This window comes from Elephas maximus, chromosome 11 (assembly GCF_024166365.1).
Source record: "Elephas maximus indicus isolate mEleMax1 chromosome 11, mEleMax1 primary haplotype, whole genome shotgun sequence".
Taxonomy (NCBI): domain Eukaryota; kingdom Metazoa; phylum Chordata; class Mammalia; order Proboscidea; family Elephantidae; genus Elephas; species Elephas maximus.
In genome coordinates this window covers 77,652,621-77,678,572 of record NC_064829.1, presented here as the reverse complement: position 1 = coordinate 77,678,572, position 25,952 = coordinate 77,652,621, and the positions used below count along the sequence as shown (strand labels likewise).

General features: G+C 37.9%; 1 protein-coding gene across 1 annotated transcript in view; it reads right to left on the bottom strand.

Annotated features, from left to right (window-relative positions):
• DOK6 (docking protein 6) overlaps positions 1-25,952 on the bottom strand; it is a 436,821-nt gene that overhangs the window by 46,881 nt on the left and 363,988 nt on the right. Inside the window, exon 7 of the mRNA XM_049902004.1 lies at positions 25,289-25,406. Within this exon, the coding sequence (XP_049757961.1) occupies positions 25,289-25,406 (118 nt within the window). The remainder of the gene's footprint in view (positions 1-25,288; positions 25,407-25,952) is intronic.

Here is a 25,952-nt window from a genome sequence, read left to right as displayed (position 1 = left end):
ATCTTGAAAACAGCTAATCATAGCATTGTGATACACGAGCTAAAGGAAGAATATACAAGATGCCTTGGGGACAACACTTTGTTTCCAAGACAGCACTAAATATTTCTCAGTGGCTTATCAAAAGGTTCAGACTGGTAAAAATAAAGGGCAAATAGTCTTTTTAGAAATGAAATATACTTGTGTCAAAATACAATTTTTAAGATCAACACGTTTCAATCTTAAATATTGTGAAGATATTTTTGTATATCATTTTTGTACCTTAGGATGCTTTTTGCTAGATTATTACCTACTTTGGTTGGTTTCTGAGAATATAGGCCTTGGATTATGTATTTAGTCCTAAGTCAACAGCTTTTTAGATATTCTCAATGCCAGGCTTTGATTTAGTTTTTCAAGCATGGTGAAACCATTATTTTAAAATGTAGGTATTTTTCCTTTCCTTAACATGAATACTTCAGATATCAAACAGATACCAAAAAGAGTGTAAGTGATAGAAACAAAAGCAAACACACTGAAATCTTTTGCTTGGTGTCTAAACAAGTCAGCAAAGGCACAAATAGCTTTGACTTGTGTTTCTGTCCCACCGTTCTAAGTGTTTCCAGTCCCCATTGCCATGTCCTAATGCGGTTTTTAAGTGCTCTCGAAACAGTAAATTTAAATGTTTTTACTTAGCTAGTTATACCCTGAAATCCTGGTGGTGTAGTGGTTAAGAGCTTGGTGGCGTGATGGTTAAGCGGTAGGCTGCTAACTGAAAGGTCAGCAGTTCAAATGCACCAGCCGCTCCTTGGAAGAAAAATACGGCAGTCTCCTTCTGTCCAGATTACAGCTTTGGAAACCTACGTAGTGCAGTTCTACTCTGCCGTATAGGTAAGGTGCTATGAGTTGGAACTGGCTGGGTGGCAACAGGTTTTTTGTTTTTTATCTACATGCTGAAATCAAACTCCCTTGTATCTGCTGCATTTCAGAACATTCTAGATGATCAGGAATAATATTTAGGGCAATTTAAAAGAGTTCTTGCTGTTGTTAGGTGCTGTCAACTTTGACTCACAGTGACCCCGTGTGTCAGGGTAGAAGAGTTCTTACTTGTGAGTAAAAGCAGGAACAACCCATGATTTGAGACTTAGGTTTCTAATACCATTCTGCTTTTTAGGGGGCTGGAGGTATAGGCACCAACATGAGGTGGGATTAACATATATCCCATTTCCCTTGTTTCTTCCTCAGAAGTCACTCTAATTTACCCTCAGTGGGGGCTCAAGAACAGAGATCCTTATTCTCTTTCACAGCCCTAAATTGCCCTATGAGAACAATGAAAATTATACATCAAGCATTTGCATGACCCTTGAAATAAGGTCATCACAATAGAATCCAAGAATGTTGTCTCCCCCATTTGCTCTACAATCCATTAAGCTCCTTTGGTTTTGTGCCTCATAATCTCATTGCTCCCTGAGGACCCCACTGCTGCCTTAACTGCCTTAGACTGCAAATTTCAGCCAAAGTCACATAGTTGAAGGGGCCAAAAAATCTCAACACCCAAAGTTTAAAACTATTTTTGTTGTATCAAAATGCATAATTAAAGAACTGCATCTTAAATTTAAATTCCAAGTTTGATGAGTGAAGTACTCCATAAGGCATCATCCAAATGATCTTTTTAGTTTCCAACTCTAAACAGGTAACCTCCTTCCCTTTAATATATCAGCAAACTGTTGCTGAAGGTCCAGCTGTCATGACACACATAAGCTCTGGGAAAGCGAAGCACTTGTGATTTGCAGTACATCCGATGACAGCGATCATGGGAAAAGCAAGTCACCAAAGCTTGTCATTTACCTTCAAATCAAAAGGACATTAAGTACTCTTTAATGACCGTCAGTGAATTAGGTTATGTTTTTCAGTTTTAAGTTTTGATGAAGTGTTTATAGAATCAGGATTTGAAACTGCATTTTCAGCACGCGCATGGTTGATCAGCCATCTCTTTGACTTCGGGGATTTATAATGATACAAAAGAAATAGCAAAGTCAATTTTTCTTGCATTTCTTTGAGACCAACGATACATGACCATGAAAATGGAAAATACGATGAATCTCTCATTAATATTTCTCAAGCACTATGTGAAAACCTTATTTAAATGAGTCATTGATCTTGGGAAATGTTATGGGTTGCACTGTGTCCCACTAAAATAATGTATTGGAATCCTAACCCCTATACATGTAGATATCATCTCATTTGGTATAAGGTTTTCTTTTTTATGTTAATGAGGCCATATCAGTGTACTGTGTATCTTAAGCAGATCATTTTTGAGATATAAAAGGAGCAGATTAGGCACAGAAGCAAGCATACATAAGTGGTGGAAAATAGATGCCACACCACATGAGGACAGCCAAGGAACCTGGGAACAGAAGCTAAAGAGACAAGGATCTTCCCCCAGCACCAACAGATAGAGCATTCCCCTAGAGCCAGTGCTCTGAATTCAGACTTACAGCCTCCTAAACTGTGAGAACAGAAATTTCTCTTCGTTAAGGCCATCAGCATATCTGTTTAGCAGCACTAGAAAACTAAGACAGGGCAATAGACCTTTCCTCCCCTATAACTATCTTGACATATTTAATAGATTCTCAGTAAGAACCTACGAATTCAATCAAATGTACCAATAAATGGCTTTTGGACAGAAAAAGTGTAGTGAAATGTAGAATCGTCAATATAAAGTTATGACTGATTACTAGTTTCACTTAATTTTATGTAATGTTGTAGATACTAATCACAATTTTACTTGCATAGGAAACTACAATTGTATCATAATATTTCACATTAATACAATGAAATGTGCTCTTCTGACACTGTAATGTTCTGACAATTTTTTTATAGGTGAAAAAAATAATCCCATACAAAATGCATAATGTTTTGTCTAGAGCAAAGCTAATTATTCCAATCGAAGAAAAGACCATATCTCATGCCTAAGAATCATGAAATTTTTACTTCAGAATATATATCTTATTATGCTTGCAGGTATTTGTGTCATTTTTTACAGCAAAAATTAATTTGTAATTTGTTATGAAAGGTTCTTGGGTGGGTTTCTTGTATGATGGTAATGATAACGAAAGGCTAGAAACATTTTTTTTCCAGCATCACTTCTTGGTGAACAGTTGATTTTTTTAAAGAAAAGTTTAAGATCAAAATTCTATGTTATAATAAAATTCCATGTTCTTTGAAATAGTCAATATTTTTTGGAATAATATTTTGAGATATTAGCTGGAAATCATAACATTTTAAAAGAAAAGTTTGTTACAGGCTTTCATAGTTTTCAAATAAATTAAGTACTTAAATATAAATGAATAGTGTATTGGTTTGGATGCTTTTGGTTTTACAAACCCAAAAAGACTTAAAAAATAAAATCTTGAGAAATATCACTAGCGAGTACAGAGGTGGGGTAGAATTTGAGGTTAGCAGATCTCATTGTGCAAGAAGGTCATCAGGACCTGGTTTCTTCTAGAGCAGGACTGTCCAATAAAAGAAATAGAATACGAACCACACGGATGATCTTAAATTCACTAGCAGTCGCATGAAAAGTGTAAGAAGAAAGAGATGGAACTACTTTTGATATATGCAACATATTAAACATACCATTTCCACATGTAATCCGTATAAAAACTTAATGAAATAGTGTGCATTTTTCACACTAAATTCTCAAGTCCAGCGTGTATGTTGTGCTTACAGCACATCTCAGTTTGCACTAGTCACATCTATAGTGCTCAGTAGCCACATGTGGCTTACTGTTATTAGGTGCCATCAGGTCAGTTCAGACTCATACCGACCCATTGTACAGTACAACAGAATAAAACACTGCCCGGTTCTGCACCATCCTCACAGTCCTTGCTGTGTTTGAGCTCATTGTTGCAGTCACTGTGTCAATCCGTCTAGCTGAGGGTCTTCCTCTTTTTCACTGACCATCTACTGGAAATCCTAATGGCGTAATGGTTAAGAGTTCGGCAGCTAACCAAATGGTCGGCAGTTTGAATCCACCAGGCGCTCTTTGGAAACCCTGTGGGGCAATTCTACTCTGTACTATATGGTCGCTATGAGTCAGAATCAACTCAATGGCAATGGGTTTAGTTTTTTTGGTTTTCTACTTTACTAAGCACGATGTCCTACTCCAGGAACTGATCCCTCCTGATAAGATCTCCAAAGTATGCGAGACGAAGACTCACCACCCTCCCTTCTAAGGCACATTCTGGCTGTACTTCTTCCAAGGCAGATTTGTTTATTCTTCTTGCAGTCCGTGGTATATTCAACATTCTTTGCCAATACCATAATTCAAAAACATCAATTCTTTGTTCTTCCTTATTCATTTCCAGCTTTCTCATGCATATGGAGATTGAAAATACCATGGTTTGGGTCAGGTACACCTTAGTCCTCAAAGTGACATATTTGCTTTTTAATACTTTAAAGAGGTTTCTTGTAGCAGATTTGCCCAGTGCGATATGTTGTTTGATTTCTAGACTGCAGCTTCCATGGGTGTTGGTCGTAGACCCAAGTAAAATGAAATCCTTTACAACTTAAATATTTTCTCCATTTATCATCATGTTATTTATTGGTCCAGTTGTGAGGGTTTTTGTTTTATGTTGAGGCGTAATTCATACTGAAGACTGTAGTCGTCGATCTTCATCAGTAAGTGCTTCAAGTCCTCTTCATTTTCAGCAAGCAAGGTTATGTAATCTGCATAACGCAGGATATACTTTATTGGTTAAGCCCACCAGTGTCACCACTCCTGGAGTCAGGATGCTGTCAATTTCTTCCAAAGCCCATGCGATACATGGCACCTGGGTGGGTGTGGTACTCAAATGAGGATCTAGGTACCAATAGAAAGAGGAAAGGGATTGATCCCACTCTCAGGAGAGGATAGAGGGAATGGATAGCCAACTTGTATTTTAGATCATTTAGGACCTCTTTTGATTTATTTTTAAAATTATGATTTTTTGCAATGATTTAACGAAACAGAACTTGACTGTTCATCCTTGTACAACTAGCTCCTAAGATAATTTCTTCAGGAAGATGTATGATGCTTAGAAAATCTTACAAAACAAAATTTCCAAATAGTTCTAGATTTTAAAAAATCTTTACCTATTGACAGAAAAATAGGAGTTTATTTCTTCAAAATACCTGCTCTTTCTGTAGTCTGCATCATATTTATTCTCTCTATAATAGTCTACCCTTTTCATAGTAATTAAAAGCCTTTATTATAGGAGCTCTGATGGCATAGTGGTTAAGAACTTGGCTGCTAATCAAAAGGTCAGCAGTTGGAATCCACCAGTTGCTCCTTGGAAACACATGGGGCAGTTTTATTCTGTCCTATAGGGTCACTATGAGCCAGAATCGACTTGACCGCAATGGGTTTTTGTTTGTTTTATAGGACTATAATACTTTTTAGCCTAACTTCTCTGTCTCTAGCTGACATATTTACTTGTAGTATATAAAAGTATATTTTATTTTAGTCCCAGTAATGATGGAGTACTTTTGAAAAACTGTACCCATTATGGTTTTGCCTTCTCTACATAATCATACGTTTGGGTAATAACTAAATCACGGCGTCACCAGCATTTATTTCTGATCACAAACAACATATCTATGATTAACACTAATGATAAAACTAGAGCTAGTTTATTGCAAGCCAAGGGTAATAGTGCATGTAAAAGTATCCCTTGAACAAATGGTGAATGATGGCTTGTATTTTCAAGGATATGCTTTCCACAAGAAATCTAGGAAGTGTCACAGGGAGAACATCAAACGGTCAAGCTTATTAACTAAAAACTCTATGTGCTTCACAGTTTTTTTTTTTTTGGGAAAAAAAAATTAGTTTTCATAACATGAAAGAAAAAATTCTTATTTAAGAGCTCAAATTATTTAGGTAAGTGAAAACTATCTTCTAAACAGTCTGAAGGGGACAATCAGATGATCAATTAGGAAGGCATTTTCAGAGTCTTTTAGTAGCTGAAACAGTTTGCAGGTATTACAAAGACAAGGTGTCCATCATAATACTTCTGACAAATGGTCATCTATCAATGAAAAGAGAAATGAATGGAGATCTCACCTAGCCAAGTTAAGTCATCTTAGAGCCACTGCGTGTGGCCTTACAGTAGACAGCCCATAAATACCCACTTCTTTGTGTCCCCTGCAAAACAAGGAAAACAGCAATATGGAATTCTCGCTACCCTGGAACTTGTGGAAATATGTAACACAATTACATGGTTTTCACTGACAATCTTAGCTCTATTTTAAAATTTGCTTTTACCCCGCATGCAACTGTATAATAAATAAACCCATACATAGCAGAAAAATATTAATTGCCTAACATTCTCTGCTGTTTGTAAAGAGAAGTTGTAGCTGCCAAAACTTCCAATTCTATATTACCAAAACATAACCTTCCTCACTGCTGTATTTTCAGAAGTTGTTTTTTTTTTTTCCACATGTAAAGGTGGGTCCACATTTGCATGTCCTATTATTTATAAAATCATAATTTATGCATTCAGATTAAAATATTTTCTTTTGCCAATAGCAACATGATGAGCAGGACATTATTGCTGGATTCATGTTGGTTTTCACAAAATTGGGAAAACATGTAAAATAATTTTTCACAATTCAGAGAAGCCTAAGTCCAGATCAACAGGATACTGTACGTATTATATGCCAAAAAGAAAACCAACAAAGAGGCCTTTGAATGTCAAGTAAAATCAACTATAATACAGGAATGGATCTCACTCACACACTCACATACACATACACACACACAGAGAAAAACTTGTCCTGTTACTACTGCTAAATTAATTTTCACTCTTAAGCTCTCACTACTTTTCATTTTTATCTTACAAATCAGAGACAAAATAACGTGGGATACATCTTCTCTCCCATGGCACAATTTCTATTATCGCCAAAAACAAACAAACAAAACAAACAAAAAAACCCCAAAACCCATTGCCGTGGAGTCGATTCTAACTCCTAATGACCCTACAGGACAGAGTAGAACTGTCCCATAGAGATTCCAAGGTGCACCTGGTGGATTCGAACTGCCGACCTTTTGGTTAGCAGCCATAGCTAACCAAACCACCAGCGTTTCCTCTATTATCACAAGGCAACATAATTACAAAAATTTAAACGGCAGCCTAACAACAGTGAAATTTCTTGCTGGAAGCCTCTACTGCTTTTCATATAGATGCTTTTTGTGTTTACTGTTCAGTAAATCTTTACGAGGCACTGTGCTAGCTAGGTACAGAGGCACGCGAAGATTTGGGAAGGACGTATTCCTAGATTCGAAAATCTAGTGGGCAGGTGGGGACACGGATGGAGAAAGCTAAGACTAATTCATTTTTGTCTGGCCCCCTAAGTACTTGTAGAAGAATCACAACTAGAGATGGGGGAAAATCATTGGGGGGCAGGGTAGGAACAATAATGTAAAAAGGGGGTAAAAAGGGGAAACTATCCCATTTGGGACAGGTAAGTCTAGACTGTAAGATTTCTTGAGGGAGAAGATGTTGACGGGCTTGGTGGGGCCAGAATATGAAATACTACAAACATTATACAACAGAAGTCTGGAGGCAGTGGAAATCTCCTGCTTGCTTTCTTTTGTATTTCATATTTTAAATTGGTTTATTATAAATGATACATGATTTTTGTTTAGAGATTCAGACAGAAGTGAGCAGGAAATGTCTTTTGTCCACTCAGCTTCCCCTTAAATCTACTCAGGAGGGGGTGGGATTTGAGGTTCCTCGTCCTAACACGCTCACACAAGCAAACGCAAAACAGTGGTAATGGCGGCACTAGGCTATATCCCCAAAGGTGAACATTCACAGTCCTTCAGGTTATTTCTTCTGATATTTTCCCCATATTCCTAAGTAGCTCTTTGCTTTTAAAACTGGCATTTGTGGATTTTTCGTTTTCAGACACTATAGATTTTCTTAGTTCTCTTCCTCATATGCAAATGTCCCTTCCGTTTGCATTCTTAAAATCGTTAATTATATTTTCAAGCAGTGTTCAGTTTTTTTTTTTTATTCAGTGTCTGCATTAGCAACATTAATGCAGTAATTATAAGGCAGCCATGTTGTGTACAATGATTTCATGTCTGTTCTCAGACTTCTTGTTGGTTGCTGTCGAGTCCATTTCAACTCATGGAGACACCATATGCACACGGTAGAACCGTTGTGCTCCACAGTTTTCAAGGCTGTGGCTGTTTGGAAGCCGATCACCAGGTCTTTCTTCTGAGGTGCCTCTCGTGGGTTTGAACTGCCAACCTCTCAGAGCTTAACCACTTGTGCCACCTGGGGCTCCTGACCCAGATTTAGAGCTAGTAATTGTCAGATTTGTTGGTTTGCTTGTTTGTGTGGTTTTACATGCTTTCTGCATCATCGTTTTTCCTCCAAGTTCTTTTTCTGCAATTTACTTGCTATGGCTTCTGTTTTTTGTGTTATGCTTTCCTCAACTAGCTGGTGATCACTGAGTAGCTAATCTCCTGCCCATTTCAGCCCGTCTTGGCATCTGCTCGTCGGAAGACCTAAGCTAAGACCCATGTTTTCCTTAAGAACAGACTGCCGTAAAACTTATTCTATTAAAATTTTGAGTTTATACCAGACAGCAAAGTTGCTTTGTATATAAGAGACATGGGATACATGTGTTGTGTGTGGGTAGCTGTTGTGTTCGCTACTTCCAGTTACATTCCACTCTATCCTGTTCTCTGATTGAGATTTCTGAACTCTGTTACAAACTTATGGGACCGTGGATGTATATGTGGTCAAATATTGCCCAAATGGATGTTATGTGGGACATAACTATATACAATTATGCATACATATACTCTTTTCTGTTTCCCACGGCTACTACTTTCAATTTTTTTTTGTTTCTTTATCCATGTATGTTATTTATTGAAGTCATTATAGGCTCTTTTCAGCTGCAATTACTGAGCTTCTAAGTGCTATAAAATAGTTTTATTTGCATGAAGGATTTATTATTTTAAATTTTACTTTACTGAGGGCACTCTAGTCCACTTTATAACCTTTTCCACTGTCTTATCTATTCTTGGATGTCTTGTAACTCTTAAAAACTCTTCTTTAAAGAGTATACACATTCTTATTAATTTCTGAATGTGTAGAGAAGTATTTACATAAATGAAATTGTTTTTCCCATTTTTATTCATTTTTTTCTTTGTTAATTTTTGTTCTGCTTTAAAATAATTTTTATTGTCTACATATGGATACCATGTTGAATCCTTTCTGCTTAGTACCTATCTTTGAATGCAACTGGTCTCTCTAGAGCTGATGCTTATTCTGAATGTGGGGTGCCATAAAAGACAAGCGGCAAAGATAGGTCAGAAGGCCATGCTGAATTGGGTGGATCTTTTCAGAACTCTGATCAAACTAGATGGTCCTTGTGCTCAGTCCAGGTCTTACCTTACCTCAGCTGAAAAGATGGGCCCATGTGGAGGGTGGGATGGTCCATGAAGCCTCAGATACTTTTGTGAGGTGGTTTAGTAATTGCCATTAATCCGTTGTCTTTGGTCAGATGCTGCAAACTGTGCTACTTTCTTGCCACTTTCTAACTTACCCTAGAAACTTCTGGCTTGTAGTCCGAGAGTGCAGAAAAATTGCCCCAACAGCCCTACCTGCCGTGTCACCTGGCCATGTCAAACTGCAACCCCATGGAGGCACTACCTTTTTATAAAATCCAGAAAAAAAACCCAGTGCCGTGGAGTCAATTCCGACTCATAGCGACCCTATAGGACAGAGTAGAACTGCCCCATAGAGTTTCCAAGGAGCGCCTGGTGGATTCGAACTGCGGACCCTTTGGTTAGCAGCCGTAGCCAGGGTTTCCTACCTTTTTATAAAGAAGTACTGTATTTTATCAAATAGTTTTCTGTACCTGTTGATCATCACATTGTTTTTTAGCTTAAATTTCCTAATATGAAATAATTTGTTTTTTAATTGCTGAACTACCATTGTATCTCTAGGATAAATACAATCAAATTATGATGACGCTTTTTGCATTGATATTTATAAATGAGATTGGCTGATTTTTTTTCTTTCTAGTTTGTACTTTCCTCATCTAGCCCATAGCTGAATGGCTTATAATAAAGTTGGCTTATTAATTTTCTATCCCAGTACTCTTCTAATTACGAGCATTTCAGACTATAAGATTTCTTTCACCAATTTAGCTATATCTCATAAGTTTTGATGTAGTGTTTTCATTATCTCATAATGTCAGTAGTTTCTTTTTCCTGTTTTTTTTCTTTTTTAAATCTGTGATCATATAGCTGTGTTTTTAAAATTGAAAAGAGACCTTTTGGCTTTTAATTATTGATTTTGGTTTTTATCACATTATGTTCAGGAAACATGAGCACATGTTCTGTAGGGTATTAATTATTTTATACACGTTGAGACAATCTGTGGTTTTATCTATGGTCAATGTTTATTAGTGTTGTGTGAATATTTAAAAAATAATATGTATCTTATAATTTGTTTTAGCTCAAGCTTGTTCTGTATTGTTAAATCTTCATTTTCCTCAGGGTATTTGTTTTTACTTTTGTAAAATGCATGGTTTTAAAAAATCCCATTGGGATTGCTAAGTTGCTTTCAAGGTTGAACCATAAAAAATGTTGTTATTTAACAGTTATTGGCCTACAAAAATGGCAGTTTCAATTGGTTCAATATAATATTTCCATTTTCATATGTATGTACAAGGGGTTGAGGGACACTGCATTTTCCTGGTAAATTATTTTTTTACAACTATAAAATATAATGGCCCTCTTTATCCAAAGCAGTGTTCTTTGCCTTACCTTTCATTTACTTTCAATATCCCTGTATCATTATAATTTTGATGTTTTCTGTATAGAAGCCTAAAAAATATTTCACTCTTTAACAAACTAAGTTATAAGAATTGTTCACTTAACTTGCTGTCACCTCAGTAACTTTGCTCTATTGATTATCTCCACTGTCTCTCCTATAGATTCAGTATCTTCCTTTCTATTAGCTCTGTTCATTGGTATTTAAAATTGTCACCTTGATTCCCTGTGCTGCTTCTACCATGCCTAGTCTCCATACTTCTCTTTATAGCTAAACTTCTTGAAAGAGTAGGTAGTCCTTTTGCTATTTCCACATCTTCATTTCATGATCTCTTTTCTTCCTGTTTCTGGCCATTCCCTCCCAGTGAAGCTGCTCTCCTTAAAGGACATGTCAAGGGACATGAGGAACATACCATCAGCTCCACATGGTGCAATCTGGGGTTCACTGGCAGAGGGGATGGAGGTATTCCCAGCCTGTTCTCCAAGCACTCAGCAGAGGGGTGTGTTTAGACCAGGCACAGTTGGATACAGTGAGGTATTTAGACTTGACTTATGCCTCGTGGCACAGTGGTTAAGAGCTTGGCTGCTAACCAAAAGGTTGGCCATTTGAATACACCAGCCGCTCCTTGGAAACTCTATGGGGCAGTTCTGCCCTCTCCTATGGGGTTGCTATGAGTCAGAATCAACTTGACAACAATAGGGAGACTCCAACAGAAGAAAACAGCCCCCATAATGCTCTTCTTTTTGTATGTAGATACAACCCTGTAGGAGTTAGACAAGCAGACTCAGGCACCAGGGAGTCTGATCTTAGGTGCTAGCTGTTTCTGGGACTCCAGGAAATCTCAGCTGCTGGGCCCTTTAGGCTGCAGTCCTATGGGAAGTTGAGCTCAGTCATAGCCATTTCCCCATGGGGTGGGGGATGGATCCTATTTCTCTGCCCTCTCTTGTAAACAGCTGTACCTGACATTTCTATCTTTATATCTGTTATTGTTGTATGCCATCAAGTCAATTCCGACTCATAGTGACCCTAGACGACGGAGCAGAACTGCCCCCATAGGGTTTCTAAGGTGTGACTGGTAGATTCTAACAATCCTATGGGGCACCTCTACTCTGTCCTATAGGGTCACTATGAGTTGGACCCTATAGGACAGAGTAGAGGTGCCCCATAGGATTGTTAGAATCTACCAGTCACACCTTAGAAACCCTATGGGGGCAGTTCTGCTCCGTCGTCTAGGGTCACTATGAGTTGGAATCAACTCCATGGCAATGGGTTTGATGAGTACGTAAGGGCACTCAATACATAATTGTTGAATGAATTAATGAATGAATGAATGGACAAATAAATCTGCTGTAATTGCCTGTGTGCCTATATTTCCTGTAAGACTGTAATGTATATAGGGATGGAGACCACACTGTCCTTGTTCTCTGTAAATGAAATGCATCCCCAAGATCTAACACCACGAAAAAAAACCGTGATAGAAAAAAAAAATTCCACTTATACAAGATGTTATTGCAACCAACGATTATGTAGTAATGTGTTTATTGCAGCACTGTTTATAATAGTAAAAAGCAGGGGATAGTACATGCTCCTGAGAAATGGTAGAGAAATAGTTAAACGAGGGTTTTGCAATTGAATATCATACAGCCATTAAATGTGACATAATTAGACTTTGTTCTCAATATAAAATATAACTTGAAAACTTACAAAACTGCATATGAAGTATATGCTTAATTTTGTAAGTTTTTTATACATATATGCATATGAATTTTATCTCCATCTATTTCTATCTATATTTTATCCATATTATAAAAGTTAACAATATAGGGTAGAATTAGTGGTAATTTTTACTTTTTATTCATATTTCTTCATGTCTTGATATTTTTTGATGAGGATGGAATCATTTTGCAACTAAAAAGTTTATTAATTTCAAGTACTTATCCCTTGGAATTTTGGACAGATTTTCAGAAATTCTTCTACTATACAAAAACAAACTTTTAAATAAAGACACAAAAACTGTTTATTTAAGGGAAATAAAGCTTAGGTAAGAAGACATTTTAAGAAGACATGTATTTTTTTTTATGGAAGCCACATGAACTTACAACATTCAGCAACATGGCGGCCCTGGATGTCAGTATTATTGCCTAAAAAGAAGAAAATATTCAGGAAGGAGGAAAGCATATGAAAGAGAAGGGATTTGCTACTGGAAAAGTGATTTGCTACTGGAAAAGTGATTTTGAAATCTCCAAAGTAAGGCACGCTAAAGAAGTTGGAACTGAAGGAGGAACACATTTGAACTTTCTGTAAAGCTTAGTTAAAAAGCTTGAAAAGTAACAATGAAAAGTAATGGTAACTCTCCAGAGTTAAGCTGACTAATTTACATACACAATGTGCTTTAAATTGTTCCATAAAGGTAGAAAAGTGGTGATATAAAATATTAAAAAAAAAAAAGATTTATTTTTATTTTTTTTTAAAATAAAGCAGTGCCCAAATCATGTAGAACTTGCGTTTGAATACTTGGATTTTCCAGAAATCGCTTCAATGGCTCCTTCTGTGATGTCTCATTTAAAGCACATTTGAGGATAGCTGCTGCCTTGCTTTTCTGCAGAATAATTCTTGTGAACCCTGAATATGGTTCAAAGAGAATGGACTTCGGCAGAAGAGTCTAGATTGTCAGTGTTTTATCCCATCTTGCCTTAAACTCTATTTTTCTGTGACAGTTACATAACCTTCCTATGGTGGTGGCAATCTAGCTAAAAATGAAGACCGCTTCCACTGATTACTCTTTGTCCTCAGGCAAGTTATTTAATCTTTATGCACCTTAATTTCCTTATTAGTGAAATGGGGATAATAATAGCACCTACGCAAAGGGTTTTTGGGAAGATTAAATACCGTGACTCATGTAAAGTGCTCAATGAGTGTGAGCCAAGATGATAATAACCTCCTTCCCCCTTCTATAAAAACTGCATGAATAACAATCTGCTTTTTCAGGGGTTTGTGTGGCTTCTAACAAGTCCTGGTGGTGCAGTAGTTTAGTGCTTGCTTTGCTGCTAACCAAAAGGTTGGCAGTTCAAACCCACCAGCTGCTCTGTGGGAGAAAGCTATGAGAGTCTGTTTCTGTAAAGATTACAGCCTTGGAAATTCTATGGGGCAGTTCTACTCTGTCCTACAGGGTTGCTATGAGTAGGAACTGACTGGAGGGCAGTGGGTTTGGTTTTGGGTGGGTGTGGCTTTTATGAGATTATATATGCGAAATTACCTAGCATATCTGTCCATAGATTGCTCAATGAAACACCCTTCTTCTTCCTAAAAATTTGTTAAATAATTTTTACATGTAAAAAGAAACGTATTACGTTTCCTCAACAGCTCTTCAAACCATACCTATCTGTTTCAAACCAAGTAAGTAGTCTGCCTTTACCTATTTACTTTCAAGACTGCAGAGACTATTGTTATTATGTGCTGTTAGGTCAATTCTGACTTATAGCAACTCTATATGACAGAGCAGAACTGCCCCACAGGGTTTCCTAGGATGAAATCTTTAAGGGAGCAGATCACCAGGTCTTCCTCCTGCAGAGCCACTGGGTGGGTTTGAACCACTGCGTTTGTGTTAGCAGCCAAATGCTTAACCATTTTGCCACCAGGATGGATTCCTTATTGTAGAAATTATGGACACTTCAATGAAATTGTACGATGGTTAAATCACTAAGCCCGTCTGAAATCTTTGGTTTCCTGATGTAGTGCCTTATTGCCTTCTGAAGAATGAATTCAGCACTGAGACCCAGGAAAAAAGTAGTAGATTACAAAATGAAGAACACATTGTAACTTTCACTGTACATACTTCAATCTAACAAAAGAAGCTGCAACATTAATATAGAGACATGCTTGAATAATAAAATCGTGAGCATACTTTATATAATTTGCTTCTTTTTGGTAGAGTATGTGAATTTATAACACTAAATTTTACTGTAAAAAATTTGGACAACTTTAAAAATACTTTATAAAGAAATTCAGGGATAATATACTATCCTCAAAGAAAAGTTTCAACTAATCACGATGGTGCTTCTTACTACCGTTGTGGGTGCAGGCACAGGGTGTTTCTCAGTCAACAGCTTTTTCGAGCATACACAGAATTCTAAAATGGATTGCTAGGGCTCTACACAATAACTGTTCCTCAAATGTACACCGAAGAGGCACCTTCTTGATTTCATTTGGAAGAGTGGGATTTTCGGATGAAAAAATGGATAAGAAGTACATTTTCTGATGTACAGTTATGTTGCCAGTAAGAAAATTTTGTTCTAAAGTCAAATATTTTCATCATTGAACATCTTTAAATGGCATACTATGTCTCTTAAAGTTTGGCATTGAACAACTTTTTCTTGTTCTATGAATATTAAAACACCATAAAGCAAAGATTCTAAACTCTATACCAAACCAATATAATACAGCAATAGCTATCAAGAATTTCTAAGAACATTCCCAAACTATACTGCTCTTTCCATGTTAACTACAGGCTTTCAAACATATGCACATAGCTTTAATTGGTAACATAAATTCTCTTACATAAACTTATATAACCTAAGTTTTAAAATATGGGTATATTTGAATCAGGAACATTCAATTAGCATCTGTTATTTGTAGGGTAGTGTAGCAGGTGCAAGAAAGTCTTTAAAGGACAAAACTTTCAGGCTTAAAAGCTACACTGACTAGGTAGTTCATTCTACAAGCCAAAACCAAACCCGCTGCCATCGAGTCGATTCCGACTCATAGCGACCCTATGGGACAGAGTAGAACTGCCCCACAAGGTTTCCAAGGCACACCTGGTGGAATCTGAACTGCCAGCCCCTTGGCCAGTGGCCGTAGCTCTTAACCAGTATGCAACCAGGGTTGCCAGTTTATTCTCAGAAAAGTGTAATTCGGTATTTGTAATGATGCTAACTTCCTGATGTTTCTCATTTTTCTTATCCTCCAATCATTTTCAAGTTTCTAGATTCTAGTTTCTTTGTTTGGCAGACAAAGGAAAAATACAGGAAAAAAGATAAATATATTTATTAAGCTTATACCTTGGGGTAGGTTACATTTAGTTGAAAAGCAAGAGATAGAGATCAGGTTAAAAAAGAGGCCAGGAAGAAGAGATAAGGGAGGAAAAAAAAAAAAAAAAAAAGGACAATTTTCCCTCTAGGTTCTTCTATATAGTTCATAATTTATGAAGCTTAGCCTAATAACTACATTTTTTTGAGGGAAACAATACATGGTGAGATAGCAGTGAGCCAAATGTGCCCCCCTTTGTGTGTGTGCACGTGAGTGCACACACCCACACTCACATACATGACAGAGAGAGCTGAGCCTCTGTCATGGCTGTATTAAGCTTTCTCTGAACTAATATCATATACTATGTCTATTCTCAACTGGATAAAATGGAATATATGTATAATATATAATACACACACAGTGATAGATTCTATAAAAGTTTGATTCATATAGAGCTTAGAAATATGTCACTACATTTAAAAAAGTTGGATGGTGAAACTTGATGGAGAAAATACAAGCAGAGAGACCAGAAGGTTTAATTCCAGGTTTTTTTTTTTGAATTGTAGAGAGTGAAGCAATTTATTTTAATAAGAACCTTGGTGGATTATACTAACCCAGCATAACATCTGGAAACTCTTAATCTTTTATCTTTTAGAAATTACTTTTACGTCTTTTTATCTTTTAGAAATTACTTTTATGTATCTGGTAAAAAATGATTAAATGACTGACTTGTTATATTGCAAACTGTGAGTCGTCTTTAGATTCTGCTTTGTGCTATGTCAGCAGAACTTAATTAACAGCTTCAATCTGGCAGTTCACCTCTGGTCCAGCCAATAGAATGTGCCATATGGGAGAATAAACTTATTAACATCCGACTGAAGTAAAGCTAGTCTGTATTAGGAGAGAGATTGGTGCCTAGTGGAGGAAGAATGTTCTTAGAAAGTCTCCTAAGGCAGTCAGGGTAAGCTTGTGAGCAAGAATTGATCTGGGGAAGGGGCACCTCTTCTGCACTGAGCTGACTGAAGCCCTTCTAGGAGATCTGCAACTGGGCCTGAAAAACAGGGTCTAGTTTCCCTAGGTGGCCTGGACTGAGATATTCAGGCTTGGCAACAGTGGTCCAGGGTGGGGAGTTGATGTCTTCAAGGTACAGTGTCTTATTTACATTCACTGGTGGCAAGAAAAAAATAACTGAAAAACTTAACTGAAACCATAAGACTTTATTTATTTTTGCATTAAAAAGTTAGGGTTAATGTCAGTGCCTAGAAAGCTAGAAACCATTTCTTAAACTAGATTTTTATACAGTCCTTAGAATGAACCAAAATTCCTCACACATAGTAGAAACTGTAATATTTTAGAATAAAAACTAGAATGAATGGGAGTGGGATAGCATGCCTGTCTTTGCCATAGAAAGGAACTCCTTAGTAGGAATTTATTTCCGTATATTGACTATGGTTAGTAGTTACTGAATGTTGATACCTTCTGCAGGTGACCTTATTAAATCATCATGGCAAATTCCTTCCCTTTAAGACTTTAGGATTACCTAGGCCTAGAGTTACCATCTCCAGAATATGTTGTAACATGAACATGGACATTTTAGAGATGAAGAAAATGAGGCTTAGAAAGGTTAAGTCAATTGCCCAAAGTCACCCAACAAGGGGTGTAAAGTTAATATTCAAATCCAGGTTATTCTGACTCCAAAACTCCAGATGTTAATGTCTGTAGAAAGTGTCTCTCCACAATTATTGAGCCCCCAAGTTAGGCTGAGCCATAGGGATAAAAATTATTCAAAGTTTCTTTCTCACAGTCTAGTGGAAGGAGCATATTTATAAACATAAACACTGATGTCATAAAGTTATGCATAAATGTCTATGAGATCATGGAAGAGGGAGTGATTAATGATGGCTGCAGGGTGCATGGAACATTTCACGGAGTATTCAGAGCATTTCTATGATGTCTATTTTAGGGAGCAACCAATAAATTTATCTGCAAACACTAATATCCAGGAAGCATTCCCTGCCTCTGACTTGTCTTTCTTAAGGTAGTGTATGCAGTAAATGTTGACAAATCAGGTTTAATAAACAGAAGAGGTTGCTTCTAGAAAATGCTCCTGTTTTTAAAGGTTGTTGCCAAATTGCCATCAGCTGGTTTGTGCTTTACTGAGAACGTGGGATATATTTGCTACTACTGATGGCCGTAACTGATCCACTGAAATGTATAAACTGGGAAGATGGTAACCTGAACATATATGTAGGATCCTTTTTACTACCAGTGCAAATTTCTCTATTTTTTTTATTTGCTACAAGTGGCTTTAATTAACTTTTTCAATTTAGAAAAGATCATATAATGATCACTTAAAGACAAAATCTCAATAAAAGCAATTTATATACACAGTGAACTTGAAACTGAATACAGTAAAGAAGGACTGAGCAAAGAGTAAATTCGTTAACTCCCTAACCTATGGCAGAGCTGTATGTACCATTTTCTTACGGTTGTTGCAAATTCCAGTGGTCTGTTTGCATCTGTCCTGAGATACTGGAGCCGCAGATGTTCTTTCAGTGCACATAAAACATCTTCTGTGTAATCAGGAAGGTGGCGGTGCTGACGCCGGAGGTCTGTAGGCTTAATTACACACGTACAGAGGGTAAAGGGAGGTGTAGACCATTTAGAACTGGCATTTGAATATTAATTGGTGTTAGTGATGGCAGAGTTCCAAAGGTACTACCTTTGCAACAGGCATACCCAGTCATCCTTGATCCAAAGAGCGAAGTGGTTCAAAGCTGTGTAAAAGTGAGTCAAAGCATATTTCCTATATATATATATATATTTTTTTGTGTGTGTATGTGTGAAAGTAAGTCATTAAATACATCAGGGAGAGTTAAAGGTGAGCACACAGTCCCATAGCCCTGCTCCCCGGGGCTTACATTCAGCCAGTGATGTCAGTAGGGGGGTGCAGAGTGCACCAGGTAACACTATCAGAGAGGGTAACGATAAAATGGCTGTAAAGTTTTTGTGCAGTGTTTCAGTAGAAATTTAGTATTATTTTTTTAAATAAAAATATCCCTGTAGTTATAACAGCAAAAACATTTTTCAAAAGCCTAGCTGACATGTATCAATATGCCTATAAGGCTAAAACTCTAAGCTAATTTACTTTTTGAACCTTCTAGTGTCCTCTGGTCAGAGCTGTCAATATCACGCAGTTACAACGATGCTTCAAATCACATGGTTTTGTCTGCACGCGCTACAAGCACGCGCTGTTGTTTTTGTTGCTGCCAGTGTTTTTATGATCACTGATTTTGTCACATTTTCTGGTGTTTTAGCTACGATATTGTGGTAATTAGTATTTGTGAATCTATATCAGTAACTTTTTTGAGAATGAAGTAGTAATTAAAGGAAAAGAAGGATTGATTTACAGGAATTATGATTTGTGAGTAACATTAGTACAAAAATCATTGCTGAGGATTCTGTATGGTGTGGTACCTGAGTTACCACACTGGGTGACACCAACCCTAGTAATGCTACTATATTTAACTCACACCCTCAGTTCCTCTTTGCATCATTAAAGCTTGTAGAGAACCTGATTCATCCCTGCAGGGAAGCAGTAGCTAGAGATAAGCAGAAACAGTTACCAGGTGAGAGGGGCAGATCTACAGGATTTCATAGCTCCTCTCATGGTTACCAAGATGAAGAAAAGCAAATATCTGTGTTCAGTAAAACTGATCCTAAAGCAAGAAGACAACCTTACAGCATGGTAACCAAGATGAAGGGTAGCAGGTATCTGTGTTCAGTAAAACCGATCTAAGGCAAGAAGACAACATGCCAGCAAGACCTGACTATGCTCAAGGAGAAGAGCAAGAATAGGCTCCATGTGAGACCAGAGATGACTCCTTCTGTGACAATAGTTACAAATTCTCCACAGCTCCACCCTCAGGCAGGAGGAGGACATGGTATTAATATCATTATATCCTTTATAATAAAAACCTATATGATTCCTAATTAATTGTTGCATTCAACAGAGATTCACCAGGTGCCACAATGGGCCTGGCTCTGTCGATGATTTTTACTAGACTGATTTGTCATTTTTAGTATGTGCTTTTGCCATCTTCACAAATCCTGGTTTAAAGACCCTAGTGTATATTCCATCATCTAAATACACAGAGAGATGATTAAGAGTGAAGGTGAGAGCCTTAAAGTAAGCAAACGTCATAATTTGGACCTCGTTATGGTATTTTATCTCTTCCATCTTTCTTTCTTTCTGAATGTTCCTCATGCTTCCAACATATTTTCAGTTAAAGGTGTTGGAACCAAAATCACAATTGTATCAATATGAAAACCAAATAGTAGTTTTTAAGCATTGACTTTTGAATCAAGAGTTCAAAATCATGGTTCCTTCCCTTTAAGAGCTTAGGAGTCCTTCAGTGGCGCAAATGTTTAAGCCTTAAACTACTAGCTGAAAGGCTGGCAGTTTGAGCCCATCCAGAGGTGCCTCAGAGGACAGGCCTGGCAATCTGCTTCCAAAAGGTCACATCCTTGAAACTCTTAGGAAGCGTTCTACTCCTCACATATGGGATTACCATGAGTTGTAATCAGCTTGAAGGCAACTAACAACAACAACAACAAACTTAGAGTTAACATCTCTAGAATGTGTTGTAACATGAACATTTTTCAGAAATACAGAGGTAGCTGGAAAAACATAAATAGAAAATTATCCACAATACAAATCAATCACCCTTATTATTTAGCCAAAAGAAAGGAAAGCAGAAGTCTTCATTTACCCCTTCTAGAAGAAGAGGTGGCATAATTCGAATTATTGAAACCCATCTGTTGTTGGGTACCCAAGTATTGATTCCGATTCATAGGGACCCCATGTGACGGAGCAGAACTGCCCCAAAGGGTTTTCTAGGCTGTAATCTTAAAAAAAAAAAAAAAATTTTTTTTTTTTTTTAAATCTTTACAGGAGCAGCTTGTCAGATTCTCCTACAGAGCCACTGGGTGGGTTTGAACCACTAACCTTTTGGTTAGCAGCTGAGCGCTTAACTGTTTGTGCCACCAGGAATCCTTGCAAGCCATTTAAGGGTATGGGTTTTAAACAGTAGCTTCCTAGTACACACCAAACGATATGTCATAAGCTATTTATTCCTTTTCTCACTTTTTGGGCCCCAGAGAGCTAGAGTAAAACCATAATAAATTATACTTTCAGCACACCCTTCTGGGAGTAGCATGGGTGGCTTGGCAGATTATCGTACCTGTTCTGCAAACATGAAGGTAAATGTAGGATCTCAGTATTGATCCCCTACATGTCTGTCAGTTTGTCATACTGTGGGGGCTTGCGTGTTACTGTGATGCTGGAAGCTATGCCGCTGGTATTCAGTTACCAGCAGGGTCACCTATGGAGGAAGGTTTCAGCTGAGCATCCAGACTAAGACAGACTCGGAAAGGGCCCAGCAGTCTACTTCTGAAAAGCATTAGCCAGTGAAAACCATATGAATAGCAGCGGAACATTGTCTGATATAGTGCTGGAAGATGAGCCCCCCAGGTCGGAAGGCACTCAAAAGATGACTGGGGAAGAGCTGCCTCCTCAAAGTAGAGTCGACCTTAATGATGTGGGTGGAATCAAGCTTTCGGGACCTTCATTTGCTAATGTGGCATGACTCAACGAGAAGAAACAGCTGCAAACATCCATTAAATGGTGAGGATGGTGCAGGACCAGGCAGTGTTTCTTTCTGTTGTGCATGGGGTCGCTGTGAGTCAGAACCGGCTCTACAGCACCTAACAACAACAACAACAATGGTATTGATAATCTTGGTCTTTTAGAGTGCATCTTGCCTCTATAGTTCTAGTCACGAACGACAAACAAATACAGTGAAACTGAGCTAACAGCAGAGCTGTGAGGGTTGATGCAGAATCGAAGTGAGACGTAAGTCTTAGTATAGATTGGATTTGTTTTTATGCCATAAATGTTTTTGTGATTCTAGTACATGTGGTGCTTATTAATGAATCCCAAGTTACTAAACTTTGAACGTATAAAACGTTCCCCCCTCTCCCTCAGAATGAAAGCCTGCTAAATTCAATTCATATTGATCTCAGCATCACAGATGGACTGTAAAAAATGAGAAATTTCTAAAGATCTATTTTTATTCCTCACTGCTACCTGTGCTTTGCTTGATGATATAACACCTTCTACCTCCAGGTTCTGACTTTGTGAGATCAATGGTGAGAGTTGGCAGGCAATGTTTTCCTATTTGTAAGGCAGAAGTGATGCCACTTCAAGGAGCAGAGCTTGAGGAAGTGAGGTGCAAAATCATCACACTTTAAAATGTAGTTTAGTGAAAACATGTAGTTGTGCAGAGAGGGTGCTAAGGCTCAGTGATACTTTCTATTGCTTTTTGTTTCAGTAGTTTTATCCTGCCCTGATTCCATGAGGGCACATGGAATCAAAAGGCTTCTTATCCTCTGCTTATTTGATCACCTCAAAAGAATAAAATAATAAAATAAATCACCAGTGCCAAAGTAGCACTATTGAGTCCAATCCATCCAATCCATCCCATCCCGTCCCGTCCCGTCCCGTCCGTCCCATCCCGTCCCATCCTGTCCCATCTATCCCACCCACCCATCTGTATATATGATATGTGGGAGGCATTTCAGTGGCAGAATTCTTGCCTTCCATGGGGGAGACCTGGGTTTGATTCCTGGCCAAGGTATGTCATGTGGAGCTACCACACATCTGTCAGTGAAGGCTTGTGTATGGCCATGATGCTCAACATGTTTCAGCAGAGCTTCCAAACTCAGGTGAACTAGGAAGAAAAGCCTGGTGATCTGCTTCTGAAAATCAGCCAATGAAAAACTAGGGATTACAACACTTCGACCTGCAACTGATCATGGGGACAATACAGGACCGGGCAGCATTTTGTTCCGTTGTGCGTGGGGGTCGCCATGAGTCAGGACTGACTTGACATCAGCTAACCACCACATATATATAACGATAAAATGAAGGGTATCCAAAATGGTAAAAAGTATTGCTCTAAGAATTAATACAAGAGTAAAGCCACGATGTAGTGAAATGTAATTTACATTTATATTGAATAACATGTTATATATATTTCACTTACAGTAATTACATTAGTTAATGCATATTTTCTGTTACACAAAACCAACAAACAACAACCAACCCCCCAAAAATGTGATATGGAGAGCATAAAAGTAAACAGTTCATGTTGTTGCGGGCCACTGAGATGATTCTGATTCATAGTGACCCTATAGTACAGAGTAGAAGTGCCCTATAAGGTTTCCCAGGCTGTAATCTTTATGTGAGCACATGGCAAGGTCTTACTTCCCTGGAGTGGCTGGTGGATTTGAACCGCTGACCTTTTGGTCAGCAACCAAGCACTTTAACCATTGCGCAACTAGGGCTCCTTAAACTTTTCATAGTAACTGATAAAGCATTTGAAGTCCTTGACTTCGCTGGAAAGACGCTAATAATGAGAGAAACTGTAATATTTCAGTGAATTATTAGCTTTACTTTATTACGTAAATCAAGAAGGACTCTCTGTCAGTGTTTTAAAATATTTCAGTTCATTCTAGCATTTTCTTCGGTTGCATATGAATTCAGTTCTGAAGTTGTATATCAGCCTGTATTTTAGTTCTCCTTTCAGGGAAAATTGTCTGTTGTGCTATGACAAAAAAGTCATTTATTTTCTGGATTTATAAATCAAACCCTTGACAAAACTCAAAGTTTTCATTATATTGCTTTCCAACCTACTTCAAAATTATTTGTATTAATGTCTCACTTTTTTTTTTAGCTTAGAAATTTGATCTACCACTGCCACCCACTGCCATCAAGTTGATTCTGACTCATGGAGATTCTATAGGACAGAACAGAACTGCCCCATAGAGTTTCAAAGGCTATGTTTATGGAAGCATTTAGTGTTGTTAATATGACCCCAAAGTATAGTAAGAACAGGAAAAAATATCTCTCATTATGGATTCTTAGCTTATCAGATATTTACTGAGCGCCTATTAAGTTCAAGCCTATAGTGCTCAATAAATGTTTGTTGAAGTCACAGGTACTCGCAGCCGTGTTTGGTTAACCTTATTTAGTTTCCTGCTTCCTCCAGTCTTGGCCAGCTGTTACTCAATTGCTTGCAGCCGAATATTTTATTTCAAGGTGAAGAATTATTCATTTTAGAGCAAAAGGGAAAAAGCAGAAAGAGAACCCCCAAGGTAAGGTTTCTGCTGTTGCTGACCAAATAGCTTCTTTCTATTAATTTGATTCATCTGGAACACAATTCCCGTGCTAGTTAACTGACCATTTATCATCAGGAAAAATACAGGAGTAAAATATTTCCACGTGGTATTTTCTGCCTTCCTGAAATGGTTTCTAATTCAAGGCTTTTGCTAAACCTTGAAACTTCTCTGAGTAGGTTTATGTAGCTTTTTATTACACAGCCGAGAGTCAGCCTCCTGAACTGATCCTGTTGCCGCTGTTGTGTGCCTCTGAGTCAATTCCAACTCATAGCGACCGTATAGGGCAGAGTAGAATTGCCCCATAGGGTTTCCAAGGCTGTAATCTTTATGAAAAAAGGAGCCTTGGTGGTGCAGTGGTTACGAGCTGGGCTGCTAACCAAAAGGCTGGCAGTTCAAATCTACCAGCCGCTCCTTGGAAACCCTATGGGGCAGTTCTACTCTGTCCTGTAGGGTTCGTTATGAGTCAGAATCAATTCCACGGTGATGGGTTAATCTTTATGGAAAAAAGAGCCCTGATGGTACAGTGGTTAAGCATTAGGCTGCTGAAAGGTTGGCGATTCAAACCCACCAGCTGTTTCGTGGGAGACAGAAGTGGCAGTCTGCTACCATTAAGATTACAGCCTTGCAGACTTTATGGGACGGTTTTTCCCTGTCCTATAAAGAATCTTTTTTTTTTTTTATGGAGTCGCTATGAGTCAATCCACTAGATGATGGTTTTACAGAAGCTGACTGCCACATCTTTCTCCCACAGAGCAGCTGGTGGGTTCAAACCACCAACCTTTCTGTTAGCAGTCGAGTGCTTAACCACTGTACCACTAGGGCTCCTTCCTGAACTGATACTCAAACCCTTTATGGAAAAAAGATGCTAAGAAAGAAATCCTTTGTAAAACACAGTATGAAACAGACCCTGACTGAGCTACTTTTAGCTTCTGATAATGTGCTTTTTATAGTGTTTTACTCAAGTTCCTGAGGCAAATTGAGTCCTCGGCCCACATAATGGTTTTTGAAATAATTTTTTTAACATTAGCCTATGAAACGATGGCTTTAAAGATGCCACTGTAAACCTTGGGGCTCCCACTGTGGCCTGTGACAGCTGATAAATGAAAATGGAGGGAAAATAAGCAATGCAAATGGAAAGCAATTCGCAGGACTCCTGGTCAACAGGAAGGAAGCTAATGGAGGTGTTGCCCAATTATTTTAAAGTCACTTGCCTTGCAAACTGTAGATTTCTCCGACGCTGTTCTGGCGTGTGATGTGATGCCAGTATGCACTTCGAGGAAGAGAGATGGATTTGGATAACGTCATGGGTTCAGTCAAGCTTGTCTGAAGCTAAAAGGAAAAGAAAAATTACCTTAGGCTTTATGAAAAATATTAAACTGAAAATTTCCCTTTCAAATATTGAAGATTAAGCGTGGGTGACATGATAGAATCTATTAGAGATACCTGAATGATTCCTTATTTATGGTTAATTTTTTTTAAAGAAGTAGAACTATGACTCACAACAATATGAAATGAACACAGTTCAAGTCACTAGTTAATTGGGGGACGAGCAAGATGTTACACTTGATTCCAAGGGGTATGCTGATCAATATACAAGGTAATAATCAATTGTACGCCACCAGGCAACTATATTTGCATTTCTATGGATAAGAATCATTTCAGGTCTTTGTGAAAGATACAAATCTTTGTCCACTACATTTCAGATGTTTAGGCGTTCTCCTAGACTTTAGGGAAGCCATTCATTATTCATCATTCACAACTATGTATCAAATATTAAGGACACATTCTGTGCCAGGCATTGTGTAAGCCATCATATGATGCAGGGTCCATCAGATTTGTTTACTGACCAGGTCAAGAAAGATAATGTCTTCTTTC